Source organism: Diadema antillarum, unplaced genomic scaffold, assembly GCF_040938485.1.
Source record: "Diadema antillarum isolate AM-2024a unplaced genomic scaffold, OU_Dant_1.0 scf00000130, whole genome shotgun sequence".
NCBI lineage: Eukaryota > Metazoa > Echinodermata > Echinoidea > Diadematoida > Diadematidae > Diadema > Diadema antillarum.
Window position 1 is genome coordinate 633,155 of NW_027271019.1, and position 22,691 is coordinate 655,845.

General features: G+C 40.0%; 1 protein-coding gene across 1 annotated transcript in view; it reads right to left on the minus strand.

The window, feature by feature from the left end:
* Positions 1-1,841: 1,841 nt before the first annotated feature.
* Positions 1,842-22,691, minus strand: part of LOC139720603 (electroneutral sodium bicarbonate exchanger 1-like) — a 52,420-nt gene continuing 31,570 nt past the window's right edge. Inside the window, exons 3-23 of the mRNA XM_071631959.1 lie at positions 18,436-18,594; positions 18,062-18,209; positions 17,483-17,643; positions 16,680-16,919; positions 16,044-16,201; positions 15,298-15,540; positions 15,032-15,125; positions 14,147-14,291; positions 13,784-13,958; positions 13,475-13,608; positions 12,997-13,209; positions 12,278-12,566; positions 11,530-11,643; positions 9,788-9,946; positions 9,294-9,472; positions 8,639-8,711; positions 8,191-8,259; positions 7,670-7,843; positions 6,985-7,128; positions 5,101-5,276; positions 1,842-1,962 (exon numbers count right to left, since the gene is read on the minus strand). Of these exons, the coding sequence (XP_071488060.1) occupies positions 1,842-1,962; positions 5,101-5,276; positions 6,985-7,128; positions 7,670-7,843; positions 8,191-8,259; positions 8,639-8,711; positions 9,294-9,472; positions 9,788-9,946; positions 11,530-11,643; positions 12,278-12,566; positions 12,997-13,209; positions 13,475-13,608; positions 13,784-13,958; positions 14,147-14,291; positions 15,032-15,125; positions 15,298-15,540; positions 16,044-16,201; positions 16,680-16,919; positions 17,483-17,643; positions 18,062-18,209; positions 18,436-18,594 (3,368 nt within the window). The remainder of the gene's footprint in view (positions 1,963-5,100; positions 5,277-6,984; positions 7,129-7,669; positions 7,844-8,190; positions 8,260-8,638; positions 8,712-9,293; positions 9,473-9,787; positions 9,947-11,529; positions 11,644-12,277; positions 12,567-12,996; positions 13,210-13,474; positions 13,609-13,783; positions 13,959-14,146; positions 14,292-15,031; positions 15,126-15,297; positions 15,541-16,043; positions 16,202-16,679; positions 16,920-17,482; positions 17,644-18,061; positions 18,210-18,435; positions 18,595-22,691) is intronic.

Below are 22,691 nucleotides of genomic sequence, written 5' to 3' on the forward strand. Positions count from 1 at the left end.
TGCTGTTCTCGCACCTTTGTCGGCTAATTAATGCCTGTCGTTATGAGGTAATTCTCTGTAATGTCTTATTTAGAAGTTAGAGTAGATGCTTAATCATTTCTGTGTTGTGTGGTTTTTTTTTCTTTCATTTATGCTGTGTAAGATAAATACATCGGTTTTCGATATCAAACTCTCGTGTAACAAGCAAAGCATACAAATGAATACATGGACATTAGAATGCTTCCATACATCGCCATGGTAAACTGTTCGTTTTTAAATCCTAGTATAGAACATTGACTGCATGAATATCTCCAAATATCGTGAACACGTTTTCAATAAGAAATGTGAAAATGCACGTTAACTTTTTTCCACCTAAAATGAGTGGTCCCTTCTAAAAAAGGGTGTCTTAAAATACAATATTTCAAGCGACATTACATAATTTTTACAAAAAATAGCTTCTTAACATTGTAATGTCATCCATTATTACAATTTAAATAGCTATAGTGTACCAATTTGTGCTGATCTATGCAGGGAGGTGAGACACCTCCCTGATCTATGTGATGTGAATGCCAATCTGTACATCCATGTGCACTCGATTTTCTTACCTACGAACACATTCCATCACTAGAAGTTATGCGAGTGCACATTTTTATAAGTCTTCAGTCTTATTTCGTAAGGTGACGTTGGACACGATTAGAGAATGAAACACACATGGGACTATGGTACAGACATGGCAGTTATCAATACATTACATCGTTACATTACAGTATGAACTGATTCATTTTTCAATGAGACAAGATAATCGACGATTGCTTCATTGTAATTTTGCACGCTTCTGTTTGTAAAATGCTACACAATTCGAAAGTAGACTACTTCGTCGCAAGTTATTAAATGCAAAATGTTGAAAAGACTACGGGAAGTACATGAAGTATTTGAAAGTCCGAGTTTGAAAGAATGAAAGACTTGATTTGACTCGTCTCCAGACACACACGACTAATTTGTCTTGAATAAGACAGTCTACATTGATCGGCATCATAGAATGAACAATTTATGAAAGACACACATCATTCAAATGAAATGCACTTAAAAAGTGCTGAATTCATATTCAATACAAAAATAAACATAAGTTTGCATAGTACAAAAAACTCGCATAGAATATATCTTCATCTAGAACTACACACATGTTTCTAACGTTAAAAAAAGAAAATGGGATGTTACATATCCATTCGCAACTTACTGAAAATAAAAATGAATTTACCTTACTTCTACCCAGCATATCAGTCACATGTGTGCGTTAACCTTGTGTGTGTCACTACCTTGCTTGATCACTGGATTATCTCGTTATTTTCCCCGTGTTCTTTTCAGGGCAATATATCTAATTTGTACAAATTAAAATTTCAGCCTCGACATTGCATTAAATTAGTAATGTTTTGCACCTATGATATCTTTCAATGCATACAGTGCCAGAATTGCCTTTCCGAAAAATAACCCCCCAAAAAGGGGTTATAACAAGGATGACGATGATGAAAAATTTCTTATGATTCACCGTAAAACGAACTTACAATTACTCCTTGATAGAATGAATTCTAAGTCGTTAGATATTATCCAATGTCTGGAAGCGTATTCAGTTTATCATCCTCTTGTTTCCCTAGCAACCAATTCTGACAAAGAAGAGCGATAATAGAGAATAATTCAATATTCTTATCTTCTATGTTGACCTGCTCCTAATTCTTAAACTATCCATGTTTTCGTCGAGATACTAACAGATGGTTTTGCTCAGTGTTATCCTGATGACGGATGTCAAAGTTGGTCAGTAGAAGCTGGTACTGCAATCCTTGCAGTTGATAATCTGCATTCATCCATTAGAATCGAGTATCCACATCCATGTCAGCCTGAACACCAAAGCTTGTAGTGCCGCTCGGGAGTTCGATACCCTCTTCGGGATTTGCCTCAACGTCTTTGTTCGTTTTGGACGCGGCGCGTCTACAGAGGGAAAACATGGAGTGAAAAGAATGTTTTAGTAAGAGATTGTGAACTAGTGTGTGTCCCGACTGAAATACGATAGTCTACAGGACAGTCTGAGTGATGATAAAGTTGAGAAGAAATGTGAATGAATCTCACAGATACATGCACACGGAGCTCTCAGCGCAATCAAATTAGATGTTGTAAACAAAGATAGAAAGATAGAGAGAGAGAGAATAGGAATGGAAGGCCCGAGTTTCAGGTACAATATATTTAGGACGTTGTCTCCTTTGAACATGCAAACAACAAGTCATGAGAAACAAAGTATAAGAATGGAAGAGTTTTATGAGACGATGCTAGTAAGGTAATAATCTTTACTGTTTTTGTTAGTCACCAACAACATGTGACGATGTAAGCAAAACCCATGCACTTATAGGATGTCAAGTTTGTTGGATGTGGATGGACATAACGTTTTGTAAGGTGTTACTGTTCGGTCGGAAAAGACGATTCGGCATCCCGTCTTGAATACCCAGTGAATGATGTTATTCTTCTAGCAAGTTTTGTATAATATTGACACCCGACAGTTTCCTCTGTTCGACGCTGGGATTATTGTTAAAGTGGTTAAACTGTAAAAGACCTTTTTTTACCTCTTTCGCGACTTAATTGTACGGTAAGAAAGAAAGTTGAGTGCTATTCCTTACTATTATTTTTTTTCATTGTAACAAAGTCAGTTTTAGATGTTGCTGTACATAAAGAAACTTGTAAAGCTGTCTACAAGATATTTTTTTCGTATGCTAATAACATGGAACAACTAGAGCCATCAACAATCAAGCCATGGGTTGATATTGTGTCAAACATCATGCCCCTTTAGTCCCTGTTATACATCTTATGATAAAAACTAATAGGAAACGAGAATGAGAAAACAGATTCATGTAAGCGCTCTTTTATGTTGTATTTCTTTATTAGGCAAAGTCATGAATGATTAACACTTGAGAGTTTCTGCACAACTTATACTACTACTTGTTACTATGTAAACTTTTCCCTATACATAACTCACTTGTCTCATTTTTTTCTCATTCTAAAGGGCATAAATTTACTTTCGTTCAAATTCTATTCTGAGCCTTTCAAACTTTCTGTGATTACTTCCGTTTGATTTATTCGTGTGGTGTTTTTTCATCAGTAGTGCTAATAATGACAATTTTAAAGTCTGTGTGATGCAGCTTGATTATATTCTATAAATATATATTTTTAATAATCTAATGAATAAATCATCAACCAGTCTGGTAGCAAACTGTATCTGTGTTTAATTTAAAATCATATCTTAAATATTACGTTAAATATCATTTACATCAAATTCAAATCAGATTTTATCGAAAAATACAACACTTTGTCTAGTAAGATACCTACATTTGTATAGGCGTACCTACTCTGTCAGCCCCTTGCATTTCATGTTGAAGACATAAACAAATTACGATATTTCAGTAGACATACTTTTTTTTTCTCAAAATAAAACGTATCTGGATTATCGTTTTTGAAAAGGACACTGTCTTCAACAATATTTCGTGGACATGTTCCAAATAAGCATGATAATAAATACAAAGAAAGCGAAGTAGAATCAACATTTTAACAAAGTTAAGCTGTATATGTAAAGATCTTTACTTTCGTTACTTCCAAATGTCACCTATTCTCATAGTAGGGCCTATTCCGTTATCATTTTACAACACATCATCGCAAAAAGGAACTGGTGTATTGTCGTGTGATACATTATGAGTCATCTTATTCTTTCCTATTTTGATAAAAACTCTTCGTTGTCAGTGTGGTTTTGTTTTTGTTTTTGTTTTTGTTTTTGTTTTTGCCTTTTGCTCTTTGTGTCTGATTTTCCTCTTCAAACCATCTTTGTTTCCTACCCAAATGACCCTGTATGTTTATTATTCGCTGTCATAGATTGTCTCCTGTCTCAAATTCTTAGTTCATGGTTTCAAAAGCTGGTCAATATTTCGAGGAGAAAAGTTGTCCCAACTTCCACCATGCGTTGACAAATTTATATAGGAGAATGACGAAGATGATGGTTCGTCAGCTCTGCTGTTAGGCACACTGAAACGGATTTGATATTTTGGGCCTTTGTTTCATTCCCTGGCGGCATGAGCTAGACCTATATAACTGTTGGTGATACACATGACACATAGACACTTGTTTCACGAGTACAGGAAAGAATGGGTTTGACTAGATGTGCATCGATCACAACGAATCACGGTCAATTTCAATACCAAGTTAATTTCACTCTTTATCCAAAAAAAAAAGGACATTTCACATAAACTTAACGCATGTCACACGTGGTTACTGTAAAGCGATGTGTTAAGAGATAGAATGACTGTTGACAAAATCAATTGTACACACAAAACAGACCACCATGCAGGTGTATTTAAAAGAGTAGCATAAATGGGAGACTAAACGATAACCACACGTATGATATCAACCACAAAACTAAATACTAGTACTTGAGTTAGCATAACCAAACATATTATGCAAGAGTTAATAAACATTGGGCAACACAAAACAGAAAAGGCAGTATACACGGGGAATGTGCTACAATCATGCATGGATTAGCGGGCATTAAGACTGGCAATCATTAGTCCATTTTAGTTATTTAGTTTGTTAGTTAGTTAGTTAGTTAGTTTGTTTGTTTGTTTGTTTGTTTCTATATGTAGAATGACATGACACCATGAAACATGCGTACAAGATGTCTGGGCTCCATTTCATAAAAAGTTGATATGATAGCAACTTTTGCTGGAATGACAATTGTCATGGTAACGCCAAGAATCCAGCTTCCTGATTGGTTGTGTAGTTGCTAATGGAATTTGTCATTCCAGCAAGAGTTGCTATCCTAACATCTTTTATGAAATGGGGCCCAGATCTAACCAAACGGAATCACATATTGTCCTCAATTCGCCATGGCCAAAAAAAAAAAGCCATGAAGGTGGCTGTGTGTGTGTCTTTGATCTCTATATTCTTGGTTGTTATCATGATATTCAAAACAATAAATTGTCCAGCCTAAACTCTCACTGCTGTCGGGCTGTGAGTTTTGGGGGTGTTTTCAGCTAAGGGTATTCTTTCAGGACTTTCATGCTGCATGCTTCTTGGTCTTGGTTGTTGTCTAACCGATTGCGGACGGTGGGTAGAGGGGACCCGCTGAGTTTGCTGAGGGCCTTGGCGTTCTCCAGCTCAGAGGTATCCTCCTTGTCACGTGGTGTGTACGTCACTTTCTCAGCAGGCACCGTCAGAGTCTGGCCGCTCTCCAGTGCGATGGTCAGGGTACCCGTTCGTGCGCGGGTCACCTGAAGGGTTAGACATAGGTAGTTAGTCATGAGTTAGTCACAACTTAGTCGACCAGTTACCGTTTCCACCATTGCACACCTTTGCAATAATAATAACAACAACAACAACAACAACAACAACAACAAAAACAATCATATTTGTTAATTGTATTACAAGCTGTATTAAAGAGATCGCTGTTATGATGACGAACTTCAAGGTTGTCCTTTTATGAGCTGTACGAAGTAGATGCAAATTTTGATTTCATTTTCAGGAGAAATCCTGCCCTGTGGGCCAAGACGTCCTCCCAACCTGGTGTAGCATACATCTTTGGTTAATGGGATTCAGGTATGACATGTATACTCTCTCTATTAACTCATATTCTTTGAAGAATGCTGCAGAATATTTCCTTCATTCAGGAATTATGAAAAAACAACAATGGTTCTCCCCAAACAGAATCAAACAGACATATTTACTTTGTATTCAACATGACTGCTAATAATTAGTGACTTCTAAATGAAAAAGACGTGTTTGTCACAAAGGTAGCTTTTTTTTTCTTCTCTTTCTAAGCTTCATTTTACAGCCATCTTTACTGCATGTTTCAATCGAATCCTATAATTAATTTTCTCAGATTTGTCAAAAGAATGGTACTGATGATATCATACCTTGAGGGCTCAAGCACACTCATACACACACACACAAACACAGATCTCAAAGCGGATCTATTTAATCACAGAGTTTGGCGTTTCTGACTGCAATTTTATCATTAACACACATGAACGCAACGAACAGATGTTTAGATTGATGATACAAAGGTTATTACGGTGATTATTAGTAAAATGTAACATCATGATAATTTTGAAGACACAAAGCGTCAAATCCCAATGTACATTAAAACAATAATACACAGGGTTAGTCTTTTTGTCAACATCAGCGCAGTTAGCATTACCCGCACAATTTTCCGATGACCAGTATCATAGTGTTAGCCTGGGTATATAGTTTGTAGACTACTTACAGGATCAGGTTTTGCTTGTCAATTGGCTGGTATGTTTCGCAATAACCATTGCAAGAGAGCTTGTACTATCGTTTCAACCACGGCGTAAGACAAACAATAAAAAAAAAATGCAATCGTTTTAGCCTATGTACACTAATTCAAAAAGGTATATGAATTACTTTGAGCTTCTGGTCACTGGTTACAAGTATTTTACAAGGATTTCAGATGGATACTCAATGCACATGGCATTGTCGAAGGATAGTCAAATATGAAATAAATCTTGCTAATTGATACAATCTTAGCTCATAACTGAAAGTTGATTAAGTCCGAATGAATGCATGGAGATTTTTATGGCAAAGTGTTGCTCATTTCAGTGGATATAAATTAGAAGTGTTAAAGTTTATGTTCTTATCTCACATATTTCATATTCAAAAATATTCCACATGGCAACGGAATCCCTTGGCAAAAAGAGATAAATCGATTGAATCGATCAAATCAAAACAACAGAAAATCCAACCTGAAAAAGATATCTTGCTCTGTCCCACAGACAGGAGAGGAAAAGTGACTTGTATTGAATCAGATTCGGTAAAGCGCTTAAATGGCAGCAAACTGTTTGACGTTTATTTGTGATGTCGCTTTTAGTGATGTTTATTTGTGACGTCACATATTCTATGAGGGTCAAGAGATGTCCTCGGAGTCAATGAATGGTCTGGGATCAGCCAGACTCAGATTCTTACCTGTTCCCGCTCCTCCTCGAGTTGCTTCTCCTCGTCGTCCTTGGCACGCTTCTGAATCTCGGGGATGACGTCATCGAGGACACCGAGCTCGTATTGGGTAAAGACGAACTCCATCAGTTTGCGGACGAACACGACGGCGAGTACCTGGTTGACACCGAGGAAAAATACAAACAATTCAGAAGCACAATCACAAAATGTTGGTGTCGTTGCCTATACAGGAGGTGTGTTGAGTGTGTCAAAATTCGATTAAAAGTATTGAAAAGCATCATGTGCTGTAGGCCTACATGTATTTCTCAGCAACACAAAAGGACATGCCACATGACTTGTATACAAGTATAGTTTTGACAAGAAAATTCACTTTTGGGTCAGAGTTTAAGAATGAGAGTTGTGACTTTGCTCATAAAGCAAATTTGAAATCAACAGAATACATAAGTACGAAAATATAAAAAAGGCACATCAAAGCATTATTTCTGCCTATATGAACCACATCTTGAACGACGATTGATCTGAATTTCTGTCTAGTAGATCTGACTATTTTTCTTAGTAATTCATCAAGATGCTGAATAAGGTTGGTGAACTACAATCAGTTCGTACCAATATCTAAACAGTTCGCATCTCTCCGAGTAGTCTACTCAGAGACGCCCCGAACGTACAAAGGTCTGGAGGAGGGTCACTTTGAGCTTACCATGAGCGGGAAGACGATGGATGCCTTGGAAGTTTTGATGAGCCAGAGAAGTACCAGACATGTTAGTTGGACCAGGGTAAAGAGATGGACTCTCCAGAGCTTGACATGGCGAAGGTAGATGTAATCTGGCTGGTGCTTGGTCGGCATCAGGTACAGCAGGATGCGGTCAACAAACTGAGTGGAAAAAGAAAGAAAGGGAGTCTGGTGAAACGGTCAATGACGATGGACATCTAAGGATCAGAGGCGAGAGAATTGTTTGACGTTGTAGGGGACGAGGACAAACCAACGTAGAAGTGAGGACCAGAAGACCAAACGACAGACATAAAAACTACCCCGTACGCTGGCATAAGACGAAATTTTAACAAAGTAAATGTTACGGCGTTAAAGTGGCTGTGTAAATTGACGTCGCATACAGCAGTAGTCATTACTAAATGATTCATCAGTGTTGGAATCACGATAGAAAGGACCAAAACAAAGGATTATTCATAAGTTTCGGAGGATGTCGTTTTTGCCGGACTTACCTGGACTCCACGGAGCGATGAGATACCCATGTAGAGGAAGACTCCAAACAAAACGGGCATGGGGATGAACTGCAAGCACAAATCAGATTAAACAGAGATAAAGAACATTTACCGTCATTATATCATGAAGCATAGTAAGATGCATATATCAAGCCACTTTGTCGACAACATATTTACCATCAAAAATGTGTTTCGTATGTATGTAATTATGTACGACATTATGACGAAATCAAAATATTCGCGTCTATGTAAGTTTTATGACCTTTTAATGTCAGCTGTGATAGCTAATATAAACGATTGGCGTGTAGATCACTTGCTGGTTTATATAAAGTGTTTTTTTTTTTCAAGAAACTAGCTAACACTTAGCTACACTTAAGGACAGCCATGTTGAAGGTTGAGACACGAGGCTTTGACGTCAGATTCTATTTTTAGCTTTGTAACCCCTTACCTTGAGGACAGTGGTGAGCAGACTGGAGACACCGATCATGACGAAGACTAGGATACCAGTAACACGCTGCTCCCTGAGAGACAAACGGAAGTACATGTCAAAGGTTAAAGATCAAAGATTCAAACATGGCGTCCGGATGATATTCACACTATCATGCAGCCTCGTCCAGTTGCCATCGAATTTCATTTCAATGCGACATGACTCGGAATATCACTAATTTTTCTTAGCTTTTTATTGAAGTACAATTCTAGTACGAGGTAAGACGCAAGGTTATGTTTACTATTTGACAACCTACTTCAGGAGACAAGTAGCATTCGTATGTGCAAGATCTTTGCATTCAAGATGCAAACGTGCGATGAGGATAACGAAATTGATCGAGTTGGTATAGTTTGAAATGTCTCCATGTATGCATGCCATAACATGAAATGTGACTGTCGTGCTCCAGTAAAAGCCGTACTAAGGAGCGGATCCAGGAATTCCGTAAAGGGGGAGAGGGTGCAAAAATATTTCTGGCGCCACTTCAGGGTTTCTCATTTTTTTATTATTATTTCTTTTATTTTATGAAAAATTAAAGGGGGCGTGCCCTTGAGCCCCCCCCCCCCCCCCCCCCCCCGATCTGCCACTGGTACTCATGGCCCATGGCAGTGGTAATTACCTGCAACCTTCGACCTTTGGTGGTTCACCGGGGATGGTGGTCTGGGACATGACACGCAAGCTGTCCACGTGGTTGATGGAGAGGACGGTAGCGGCGACGAACCAGGGCATTCCGAGCACAGACATGACGAAAAGCAGGATGGCGATGACGAGCAGATCCAGATGGTAACCAAATCCTTTCTGCAAATGGTGATAATGGGAAAAATGACCCAGAAATATCAAATAACTGAAGACCAAACACAAACCAAACCACTGACAGTAAACGATTACATGGAAAGGAATATGTCGAGCTTGAATAATATTGGGGTTTTTTATCATTGAAAGGAAAAAAGAGGTAGTTCAGTCATCATTTGGGATAATTTGTTTGTTTTATGTGTCTTATGCAAAAATTGTTCAGTATTCACTTACTGAGTCACGTAACACTACACACACACACACAAAACCAAATATATGGCAAAGAAAAAAAATCCTGCTTCATCAATGTCGAATTCGTACCTTCAGTTTGTTCTCGCGTCGGTTGACGATGACGGCGGTGATCTGCTGGTCCATGAAGATGAGGATGGAGCAGAGAAGGGCCGGGACGATGGCGGCAAAGTAGGTCCACCAGGGGTTGGTGAAGATTGGAATCACCCATCCTCGATCTTCACGAGTTGGCTGTTTTGAGAGACAAGCGTGGATACATGATTGTTTGGAGGACAACGTACCAGGGAAACCGCTCTGTGTGTTTATACAAACTATTATGTACTGTGAGTTTTTCTGTCTTTGCAGGCTTTTACGGTTAATGGTTACATTATACTCTTTATACCATTTCCAAAAATGTCATTCTTCTAAAACTACTTTCCTTATTCTCTTCGCACATGATTGTTCAGGGAATACAATAGATTTAACAAATACATAACCTTTGATATCAATATCTAGTTTTTAAAAAATGCGAATGATTCTTGAGTTTTGTGTGATATGCCCCTATCATTTCATGAAGCATTTTGTCCGACAACGTTGTCGGACAAAATTTGCTCTCAGCCAATCAGAAGCAAGGATTTCAGTAGCTTTTAACAGTTTGTCAGACGAGATATCTGACAAATAGCTTCATGAAATGTCCCCCATGTACGCGCGAGTGAGCCGAAATTTGTATATTTCCGCGTCATCATGACGTTTTGTTCTTATCTCCTTTTTGTTTTGATAAATTTTGGCGAGCGAGCGCAGCGAGCGAGCCGAAAATTTTTGTATTTCAGCTTACAAAGCATGGAACTCTTGTCATTTTTTGCTTATCAAATCTTACAATTCTAATCAAGATATAGTGACGGCCTTATAGATAACGATTGTTACCAACAAACTGAAGACTTGAAAAAATACTCTAAATTAGTACGAGTGAGTGAGCCGAAATTTGTATATTTCCGCGTCATCTTTACGTTTTGTTCTTATCTCCTTTTTGTTTTGATAAATTTTGGCGAGCGAGCGCAGCGAGCGAGCCGAAAATTTTTGTATTTCAGCTTACAAAACATGGAACTCTTGTCATTTTTTTTGCTTATCAAATCTTACAATTCTAATCAAGATATAGTGACGGCCTTATATAGATAACGATTTTTACCAACAAACTGAGGACTTGAAGAAATACTCTAAATTAGTACGAGCGATTGAGCCGAAATTTGTATATTTCCGCGTCATCATTACGTTTTGTTCTTATCTTGTTTTTTTTTGGGCGCCCCCCCCCCTGTATTTTCGAAACCGTTGGCGCCTTCTTTTGATCCAATTGGCGATCGCTTCAGAACGAAAGAAATTGCAGCCGCTGCTCCGTGAAACATTTTGCCTGCTAAACATAAAATGACATGTGTGAACACAATAGACATTGTCATTTTATCCGCGCCATCATCACATTTTGTTCTCACCTTCTTCTTCTATATAAAATTTAGAGAGCGAGCGCAGCGAGCGAGCCGAAAATTGTCGTATTTCAGCTTACGTAACATGGACATCCCTATGTATGGTCACTTTGTATCACAAATAGAATGAATGACGACGAGCGCAGTTATTTACCATAATTATCACGTACTGTGACCAACATCTAAGAATGTTTTTTTCTCTGCTGCCTTCCAATCATTCTAATGTTAGTAATTTAATGCAGCAGGATATCAATTACATCGGACAATAAATCAAAACAATGCTGTGCCTCAACGGGTTTGAATCATTACTCTTTCGGTTAGCAACACGACTAGATATACGCCCCCTCGATCGATACTTACCCGGAAGTTTTCGGGAACGGTGAGCTTAGGAGTCGGGATACCGATCCAGATATCGATACCAGTCATGACAATGAACGCCATAAAGACACCGAAGTCACTGATCATGTAGCGGACCTACGTACATACAGGGGAAAAAGGCTATGTCAGTGGAAACCCTTCATTTGTTAAATGAAAATCGGGAACTCTAATTATAGGACACACATTACAAAACACCTACAAAATAGGTGACCGCAATAGGATGAATAAAAAGAAATTTACGGAAGGTACAAAGGAATAGCAGATGCCCGGTTCTCAATTCCCTACTTAAGGTAAAACTGACCGTTTTGGGCCTATATTGAGCAACTGAATCGTAGTTAGTTTGGGAGGCTAAATAATGACCAAGATTTAGCGAGGACTCTCAAACGTGCAAAACTGTGTTGCGATCAGTGATGCAGAGAGGTCTTCACACATACGGACGCTAGTTTGTCATTCTTGCTTAACATACAATTAATAATGTCCTTGTGCTTAGATTGCTGTCCATACCTATCATGTGTTAAAAAAAAAACATCTTGTACATTCAAAACTGGTGACAGAGACAGTGGTTGTACACATATTATTATGAAATTCAATGTCCCAAAACGAGATACTCCGAGATCTTATTATGTTTGACTATCAGTCATAGACATAATGGATGTACAGCGATGGAAGCCAGGCTTGCCGGTCTCTTTGTGTGCAATTAAGAGGCATAGCTCTACAAGAGAGGGCTTACCTTAGTTGGGAAGAAATCGCTGAAGCGGAAGTTCTTGAGGGCGTAGGCAAGCACGAAGGTACCAAAGAAAAGACAGCAAGAGAAGAGGAAGACATCGGGAGTGGGCTCGGGGTGATGGCTGCAGCCTTCAGACAGGGTACCGTTGATGGCGCTACAGTCTTCCTCGGTGATCTCGGTCCAGTTGTACGTGTTCGGGTCGACGGTCATATTCTCCACCTCGCACACGCAGTCGGTCACGTTGTCCATGTGGTGATCGTCTACCACAAAGTACTCACCCAACTTGACGTTACTGTGTAAGACAAAAATGGGTTTGGTATGGATCACACACGCCTTGTATATCTGCAATTGCTATGTTTCACGTTCGCGTTGAAAAGCAGAAGACAGTGCGAGAGTATCGTCAACAAGCAAGCCTGATTAAAGGCGACTGGACGTCACCGAGGCACGACTTCACGTATATTCTAAAACATCTACTGCATGTATTGCAAATGAATAACTGAAGACACACACACACACACACACACACACACACACACACACAACATTACTTACGACCGAAAAGGAGGATAGAGTATGAAATTGTGCAAAATGAATAAGGAAATTCTTGTTCTGTATTCAGTGTAAAAACTTAATAGCGTTTAGGAAGAATAGGTATCAAAGTAGCAACCTCTTCACCAGATTCAGCATGGTTAGAATTCTTTCTCTCTCTTTGCGTAACTCACGTTTTCATGGGGTACTCGTGGTTGATCTCGATCAGGTTTTCGAAGGCCTCGACGATGAAGATGAAGGAGATGAGAGAGGAGAAGGCCTCTTCAGTGAACCTGGTGAAGTACCGCACCAGCGCGCTGGCATCCGTAGCAACCAGGATGACGCAGATCACACAGGTCCAGAACCCGATCCAGACTCGGAAGGAGATGTAGTCGATCCCAAAGTTACTGATGAGAACAATAAATGATCAATCATTATCTACCCCTAAAAATATACTGTTATCTTAAATGAACCACTATAGATCATTCAATAAACCAGAAATCCTTGACCTTCCGTAAATACATTTAATCTGGTGTAACCCTGCCTCCTAAAAAGAAAAAAAAATAACTGCAGAAGATAAAAACGACACTCTATTTAGATACGTCTGCTGTACAGAAAAAAACAATATCTGATATAAGAAGAAGGATTTGGTATTTTGGAATCTTGTCCTACCTGCATAACTGGTACATGATGGTCTCGAAGATGAGGATGGGGCCTGTACTCCCAATGATGGTGAGAGGTTGGCCAGAGAAGAGATGGTAGATCACTCCACAGATGGCTGCTCCAATCAGACTCTCAAAGGCAGCCTGGCAACCAAGATGATGATAAAACCATCCAAGAAACTGATAAAACTTCTTGCAAAAGAACGAAACCAGGGTAGACGCGTGAGAAGGGCATCACAGAACGACAACCGAAAAGATGAAATCGGTGAAAATTAACAAAACATGGTAGTCTTTGATTTGCAAAATTCAGAAAACTTACGATGTAGTCGTCCGTGGCGTCACCTAGCAACCCTCCGAAGGTAATGATGGGCGTGATGCAGGCGATGTACATGAAGATAAAAGAGGCCAAACATTGGAGGTTGAGGGCGTCCAGGTAGTCACTCAGGAAAAATGGTGCCTTCGTCTTGATATCATTGATCAGACCACCAAACAGTCTGGAACGTGAAGACGAAAAGGCGGGGAAAATACAAACGAACTCAGTAAATCTTGTCCCTAACTTGATCGAAAAAAAAATGTACTCACATACCGTATCGAGTGATACGACATCTGCCTGTCCTGATTAGACTAATTTACTTTTTTCTATCATTCCGTTTCCCTCTCAAAATAGTGACCCTGTTCTCACCTGCCGGTTCTCTTCAGTTCAAACTTGGCATCGTCCTCGTGCTTGATGAGATCCGACGGATGCATAAAGTGCTGGGATTGCCTCCTCATCTCGGAAGACTGAGTCGACTTGGGAGGTTCGATTCGGATGTTGGGGTCCCACGTGCCTAGGGTATTAGAAAACAGGAAAGAAAAATAATCAAAAACCGCCTCACAGATTTCAACTCTACACTCTGCAATGTAGCATGTCTACTGACGACCTTGTGTCTGTGTTTGTCAGATTTATTCGATCGCTCCTTGAATACACATGTCCAATGTGACATTCAGGTCTTACGGTCGCACGGGCAGGTCTACTTGAACGGGTCCAGAAGAGAGCATTGAGGACCATTCTACCGCACTGCAACTACAAGGTAGCTCTTGAAACAGCTCAAATTTCTAGTCTAGGAGTGAGACGTGAGGAGCTGTCCTTGACATCTACGCTGAACTCTGCGAAGTCAATATACTTTCAGAATTGGTTTGTAATGAAGACCTCCTCTTGAACACTCAGACACACCAAAAGTTACATGGAAAGAAGATGTCACAATAGCTTGCCTGAAAAGACTTCTAAATTCCAAATTAGTGTAAATTATTCATGTAGTTGTTATACTTATGACGGTATGATGTCGTTGATGTTGTTGATAGAGGAACTTCACTATACCCCTGCGTTATATTGTCTTATTGATTATCTGAGAATTGTGGGCATCTTTCACCAATCATTAGAGACAGACACAGCAAGGGAAGAAAACTTTGTTGCCTGGTTATAAGTATCTGAACACTTAACTTAATGATTGTTTAAACATGTTTCTCTCTTTAATTTCTTTCTAATTTTTGCGATTCAACAAGATCTGTCAGGTTCTGCAGATCTCACCTGGTGGGAGGACGGTAACTTGTTCCAGGAACTCATCGAGACCAGCTAGGAGATCTTCTCTGTCCCTTGCCTTGTAGGCCACTTCGTGAAAGACCTGCATGATGAGATGTTTTGAGAAGATATTAGATATCAGATACTCCAAACAGAAAACAAGTCAATCTAACGAGTCACGAAACAAATAAACCAGTTATATTAAAAACACAAACGCGAGATAGCAGCAAGAATAGCGCTCATTTTTTCTTTGTTTTGCGTAGTTTTCTACTCACATCATCAGTCATGAGCGTTGCCATGCAACGGCCGATCTCACGGTACTTCTTCTTGTCCTGCGTGGGCGGTCCGAGCAGGAGGAAGACAAATCGGGTGGGGATCGGCACTTCGGTGATTTCCGACAGGATCTTGCCCTGTGACAGACGCACGAAGGCAACCATCGGCTTCTCGACAAAGTCGACCTCGCCTACGAGTACGTTGGACGCCTCGGCACCGGCAGGGATCTTGCGAAGGAACTTGGCCTGGGGATGACAAATATCCATTGGGTATTTTTGACCGTCAAATTACTAAATTTAAGCACACGATTAAACCGGTTCTTTGAGAAAAGACATTTTCATGCGGTTAGCTTATAAAAAAGACACTATGGAATGTTTATCAGTCCATATACACTGCACAATGTGAAAGAGTACGTAGCCTCATTATCAGAAAATGCACAACTGAATTTATGTATGAATGCTGCCATCGGTCTTCAGTGCTATAACCCAGTTTCTTTTCTTCTGTCTTGTTCGATATCTTTTCTTCTGTGCATTATTGTCATCCATGAATTTATGGTCTTCACTTTACCGCTATCAAGACCTTAAAGTTAATTCTTGACACATTACATTGCACTTCAGGTTGACACAGCATTTGTTTTAATTCTTTAAACTGTCTGAACTCAAAATCGTTTTATTCCTAATCCTTCTAACCCTCATCTTCCTCTGCTTCTTCTTCTTCTTCTTTTGAGTCTTCTCCTTTTCCTTCTTACCTTTTCTAATTTCGTCTCTTTGTCTTTCTGGTCAAGGCTGTCCGATGTTCCGACGCGACCGACCGAGCCTCGGCTTTCTTGCCGGGCAGTTTCCGACATCTTGGCCAGCCCAGAGGCGCTGGAGTTTTTCCTCATTTCACCATCCTTCAAAGCTGCGTCTGCGTGACAAAGCAGCACAGAGTAGTACCTCAGACGTATTTCTTCATCAACTGATAAACATTTGTGCACCTATTATAGCTTATAAATACCATATTTTAGTCTAATGACGATACTGTATCCCTCGGGTGCTGTCAGATAATCAGTTTCCGATTCCAAATCAGGACCACATGCATTCTTTTTTTTAATAGATAAATTACTAATGTTATCGTTCAATAGCAATCCCCAGCAATCAATTTTATATACGGGTTTTTGAAATGTCTGTTAGTGTCGCACACACAGTAAAGAGTCACAGTGTCGGTTGTCTTGTTAGCCCCACTCTGTAATCTCAGCACTGTTGTCGCTATAGGGTTCATATTTTGTCGCTACGCCCCGGTAAGACCCTTCCTCTGCATCCTATTACAATTGTACTACATAAGCCTTATCAATGAAAGCTTGTCACGTGAAAAGCTACTCGATTTGAATTTTGTCTCAACGTACCTTGCTCCATACTGCCGCCAGTGTTGCCCGTAGACTGGCTCCGGCCTATCTCGGACATGGTACGGTCCATGCCAGGGAACATGCTGCTTTTCCTGCGGCCCTTGTTGTAAGCTTTGTTCTCCGGCTCCTTCTTCTTCTTCTGTTTGTGATGGCGATGGCGGGTGAGTAGGGCCTCACGGGCGATGATTCGCTGGTCCTCCTCAAGAACATTGGTTGCCACGAGGTTATCCAGTGTGAGGTCTGCATGAAGTGGGATCAGCAGAACGCCACGAAAAGTAATCAATCAAAATATTTCAAAAATTTCGGACCCATGATGTACAAGAACACAAGGATTAAGATAGATACATCATACAAATTGATAAAGTTGATGTGTGTATTAATATGTAATAGATAAGGAGATCTCAAATGTGCAACCATCCGCGTTCTAACACCTTAGAAATGGCATACTACTGCATATCAAACTTGCACCCATAAATGGTGTCACTATACTGTAACATACACCTTACGTGGCGTCACCAGGGGCTTCGCATATCCAAAATTGGCGTCTTTCTTTATGGTATCAAGTAGCCTACCACATCCCACATGGCGTTTTGAACTGGAAAATAAAACTTTACGTAAAACGTCGACGATGCAGTGTGTTTACAAGCAGACCCTTTTCGACGCTTTTTTTTTTTGGGGGGGGGGGGGAGGGGCGGAGTGGTGTGGATGTGTAACAAGTTATGTTGATAACGATATTCCAGCATTTTTAACAGCACTCATACTAACATCTTACAATTATGTTGCCAATTTGGAGGCGACCTTACCAATGATCTGCTCCAGATCCTCTGCCTCCATGTCGAGCTGCACGCTACCATCGCGAATAAACTTCCTGAGTTGAAAGAGACTGTGTAGGGATAGTGTGGCCACGTGAGGTTTGCTCCATCTACCAGCTCCATGGTCCACGTTCTCCTCGTACTTCACCCATCTGTGATCATAAACAGGGGTTGTCAAAGTTCATGACATTAATTTAACTTAACTTTAAGTCTGTTTGTGATTCTTCCGTATTACGTTTAACGATTTAATTGTAAATTTCAGCAGCGAATTGTCCTTCACATTGTTTTCTCTTGTTTTGCTCATTTCTTCTTACTGTAAGATCGTTTACATGTGTTGTTTACATTCGCTTCAGCAAAGTTAAAACCAAAGACTGTCGGAAGTTGTTCGTCTGCTACCTTGAATGGAGAGCTAGACCTGACCCACAGAAAATGCTGCTTTCCAGCCAGGATGTAGAGAGCTATGACCGAGCCTTAGAAGGGAATGGAAATCGAGTCGCTTCAAGCAGTCTGGCAGAATCTTATATAATTGTGTTTGGACTCTGGCTTTGAAAAGCTGTTGAGGCCACAAACCTTGCCGTCTCTTTCCACTCCAAGAGGCGACCCTCTTGGTCGTAAAACAGCTCTTCCATTTCGGAGTACACAGGGGGCGTGTCCTTATTTCCTTCTCCATCTCCGCCTAGCAGGAAATGTACGCGCTGTGAGGGCGTCTCGCCAAGCTCTGCCGAAATGAAAAGGAATGCATTATTTCGCATTGCATCGCTGGTTACATTTGCTGTGTATGTTAAGCAAATTGGTGTACACTGTGTGTAAATCCGAGAACATGATTGACGGATACAACTAAGTAAGAAAGTAGAAGCAGAAAAAACAGGATGGGAATGAATAAGAGTGCTAATATAAAGGGGAAAAGGGAAAGTAGCACAGAGTGTACTTTGCTTGTTTCATACCGTTCTCAAAGCTCATGATGTGGTTGATGGGCGTGGAGGGCGTGGTAGGTCCGTTCGTGACGGGGCTGGCGTGCCCATTTTGCTGCCCCTTCTTACTGCGCCTGCGCTCGTCTTCATTGGGAATGTGGACACCAACGAACATTTCTCCTGATCGATGGTCTGTTGGAATCGATGCAAGGAAAGAAAGCATAGACACGAAGGTGAACTACGGGTAGACTATAAGCTAGTCAGGTCAGTATCAAGAGAACACAGAGAGAACAATCAAAATAGATATATATCATTAATTAGAAGTCATAAAGCTGGGTCTTAAGTTGTTGATAGATTATAACGATGTTATGAAAGGAGTAGATACAGAGTAATTACGGATCAACACTAATCACATGTTCAAGACACCAGAAAGCTGCAAATGTGAGAAACAACAAGAAATGAATAAGATAAATTCTATTCACGGGGTTGTCAGACAGAACACGGCAGGAGGCATGCACACGCCACGTACTTTTATTTTTAGCTACATGCCGTCAAGTTCATGATTTCCAACAGGATGACTTTGTACTTGAATGGTTTTGCCCTAAATTCGAGACAAGCGTGTCCGTGAGTCATCTCACAACTTTCGGATATCTCTACTGGGCCCCCTTCCCCCAATACCCGAGGGGGAGAAAGGAGCCGTGGCCCGCTAAAAGATACCGAGTGTTGTAAGAAGATGAATAAAAGTTAAATTCAGCAAGTCGTGTACAAACATGTGACTGTGGGATAACTTGCTCGTGAACAGGGGACAGTAAAGGAAAAAATAATGCACGAGCTTTATCATCCAAAGGAAAAATTGTCTTAACAAGATTTGCATTTTCCTACTCGGCGTAATCAATTAATTTTGACAGGGGAAATATGTGTGTTATGTGTCATTATGTGACTAAGCAACCGGAAGTAAGGTTCGTCGCACAAGTTCGTCACGAGGTTAGCTCGAGCAACGTCAGAAAATGAAATAACAAATCTAACTTTAGAAAAAAAAAGGTTTCAACATTTGCAAAGAAAAGAAGCACCAAACGACACACACTTTAGATTGATTTACATCAAAACTTGACATCATCACGTAATATGCCATTTATCCATATTTAATTTCGACCTTTTTATTGATATATTTTGTTTGCACTTGTCACATAATCTGAATTTCATATCGCGTTAAAAAAAGTTCAACGCAATGATGAATGGATTGATAAATTAAGGCAGAAAATGATGATGATAATGATACTAGTAATAGCAATGAGAAAGATATGACGTCATTGAGATCTACAAGCAATGACAACTGGGAAGACGCGAGACTAGAAAATTGAGAGTTCATCATTTTATTTTATTTTGTTGTTTCCAAAAGAAGCCAAGAGAAAGGACATGAATGATGCTTTGTCTGGGTAGGTAGCTAGGTTAACAAATGATCCTCCTGGAGTTTACCTAGAAGTCAAGGACGATAAACTCCTCGACAAAGAGACAAAGTTTGAGGAGATAAAAACCGAGGCATGTCTTAAGCGGAAGAGTTACTCATCAAAATATCGAAGTCAGCCATGAGACAAACTTATACCAAGTGCTGACAGACATCCTTCCTCTGTTAGTCCGTTAAAATATGGGACTTCTACAATCATTTCCTCCCGCAAACCATGTACAATGACTGAGTCGACAGATCTCGAGGGAATAGTTCTTTGTAAAGGTAGTTTGTTTTAATCTTTAAAAATTCCAGGATTTCCTTGATTTCCATCTGTAGATGACGTCTTGCCTTAGCATACAAGTTATGCTGGTCGGATTCTCGTGTCAAGCCATTGGATACTTTAGTACATGTGGCGCTCATAGGTTGAGGTTTAGGAAGAGACTTTCCCTAAGTTTCATTGATGGCGCCAGACTAAGGCCCATAATGCAATGCTGCAACACCAGTTGGCGTGACGCCGCACTCTGAAATCTTCTGCTATACGAGTTTATCTGCACATGATGGGAGTGCTGCCCTATTAACCCCGTAAATCATTTTATACAGGTGAAGAGAACAGACCGCGTCTTGTCACCTTGAATTAGTCAGCTGTTTTAACAGACTTCATATCACTTCTTTTTTTCCTCTTTGTAGATACACCCGAGTTTTTAATATCTCTTTTAGAGGCCTGCTATAAAACAAAAAGATAGCACGGAAGTATTACCATAAAACACAATGAGCTAAGTCTAAGAAAGATTATTTCAGGAACATTAAACTCGGCATATGTTAGGCGCTTAAATAAACACATTGGAGCACGTTGGGGGTCCAAGGGGTATCTGATCTAAAAATGACAAAAATAGCTTTACATGCTCGTAAAAATATAAATATAAAACTGACTTTGATAAAAAGTTCACTGTTAGATTGTATCCTATGTACTGTTGACCTGGTATTATATCACACCACATAAACTTTGATGGATATCATCAAAGCTTATTTTAGAACAGAGAACATGTGAGTCATAGGTCAATGCGTATGTTTTTTTTTTTAACATTGAATAGAAAATAAGTAAATAAGTACACAGTCGAAACTATTAATGTGCTGTAGATAAGGCTTTTAGTACTTACACGTCCATACGTTAGTATATTATCTCACATACTCGCACAAAATACCACTGACTTGCTGTTTCTCATGCGCATGCCTGCTCCAATCAATTTTTGTTTCGCAATCCGACTGTCAGTCATCACGAACCAAGGTTTAAAAAAAAATCTACATCCATTATTTTTTTTTTCAAACGAGCATGTGAGCGAGACTTTATCGCGCTACTTGCAAAGTCTATAATTATCTGGTCCCAAACCACAGACAGTCGACTCCCATTACGTGGCTACGCGTAGAGAATTGCTCACTCAGTGCCAGAATAAAAATAAAAAAACACCAACGAAATCCAGAGCTTACTTCAGAGGGGCTCTGTCGGCGCAAGAATGCTTTTAAAGTGATCGTAGAGGTCGTGCTTCTACATCTCAGTACAGTAGACAAACTAACTCGTAAAAGGGCGGCTTCTCCGCCCCCCCCCCCCCCCCCACCTCCAGGTGCACTTCGTGGTGCGTTTTTAACAATTAATCAATCCCATTGGGTGTAATATTATCAAATAGGCGGGTTTCTGCGTCAAACGACTTCTACGATTGATGCTATTTCAATATATGGCCGCAAGAGATTATACCTCTTACGTGCGTCCTTAGTACCGAAATGATAACGAAAAGCATTGCTACTTCAAGTAGAATGAGATTTTGACAATAACATTTTAGATGATAAATGACGTATGTTCAGTTCACCCATATCTATCCTTTATAGTAAGAATTTGTAGTTGTCAAGAAGTACTTTAACAAAGAGGAAATATGCAAATTATAGCAAAGAGACAGTTCCTTCTGAAGTTCTATGAGATTTACTCAGAGACACATCTCAAGAAGATGCAAACAATCTAGTCTTGTTACCATGGAGACATGACATTACAAATTGTAGATAAGATGCACTTAAAAGAGGGGGCTTGATGGGTCGCCACAGAACGATTTCACTGTCCCTTCAAATTCGAATGACTGGATGTGTTTGTATTATGGATGCCAAGTGGTAGTATTATACACATGCTCATTGACGTCACAATGAAGTGACGAATCGATGTTATCTTTCTGCTTGACAGCATTCTGACAGAAGGCAGAGTTAATGTGTCGAAAGGATAGGACGGATAAGACACTTGTCGTCCCTGTGGATAAGACGGAACTGAATAGCATCGTGACACACCGCGATAATACGACAGCGTATTACGCGCGGCAAAATCAACGGTTCTTCCAAATATGGGCAGGGAAGATACAGTTGCGCACATGACCGACGGCGCGACGCGCGCATGGAAGATAAAACTTGACACAGAGAAAGAGAGAACGCCGGGGGAAATTCTACATTACATTTTAACTATGAGAATGACGTCGACATAATTAGGCGTCGTTTAAATTGATTCGGCATTTCAGATCGTGTCGCTCCTAAGTGTTACTGAGTAGACAGAACTACATTTAATTCAATAGAGGAACAGGAAAATAATAGTAAAAGAGAGATCAAATATAACAGGACTGTCGTCATGCAATCGGAGTAAACATATCAGTAAAGTGGCATTAGATAAGCTATCGAGTAGCGTCTGTAGTTAATGCCGATCATTAGCTTTGCGTCGTCGTCTCGATCTTTTGAAGCGTCCAATTATTCCCCTCCGACAATTTCTTTCCTCTCATGAACATAGAGGGGTGAAAAGTTCAAATGTGTCTTAGAG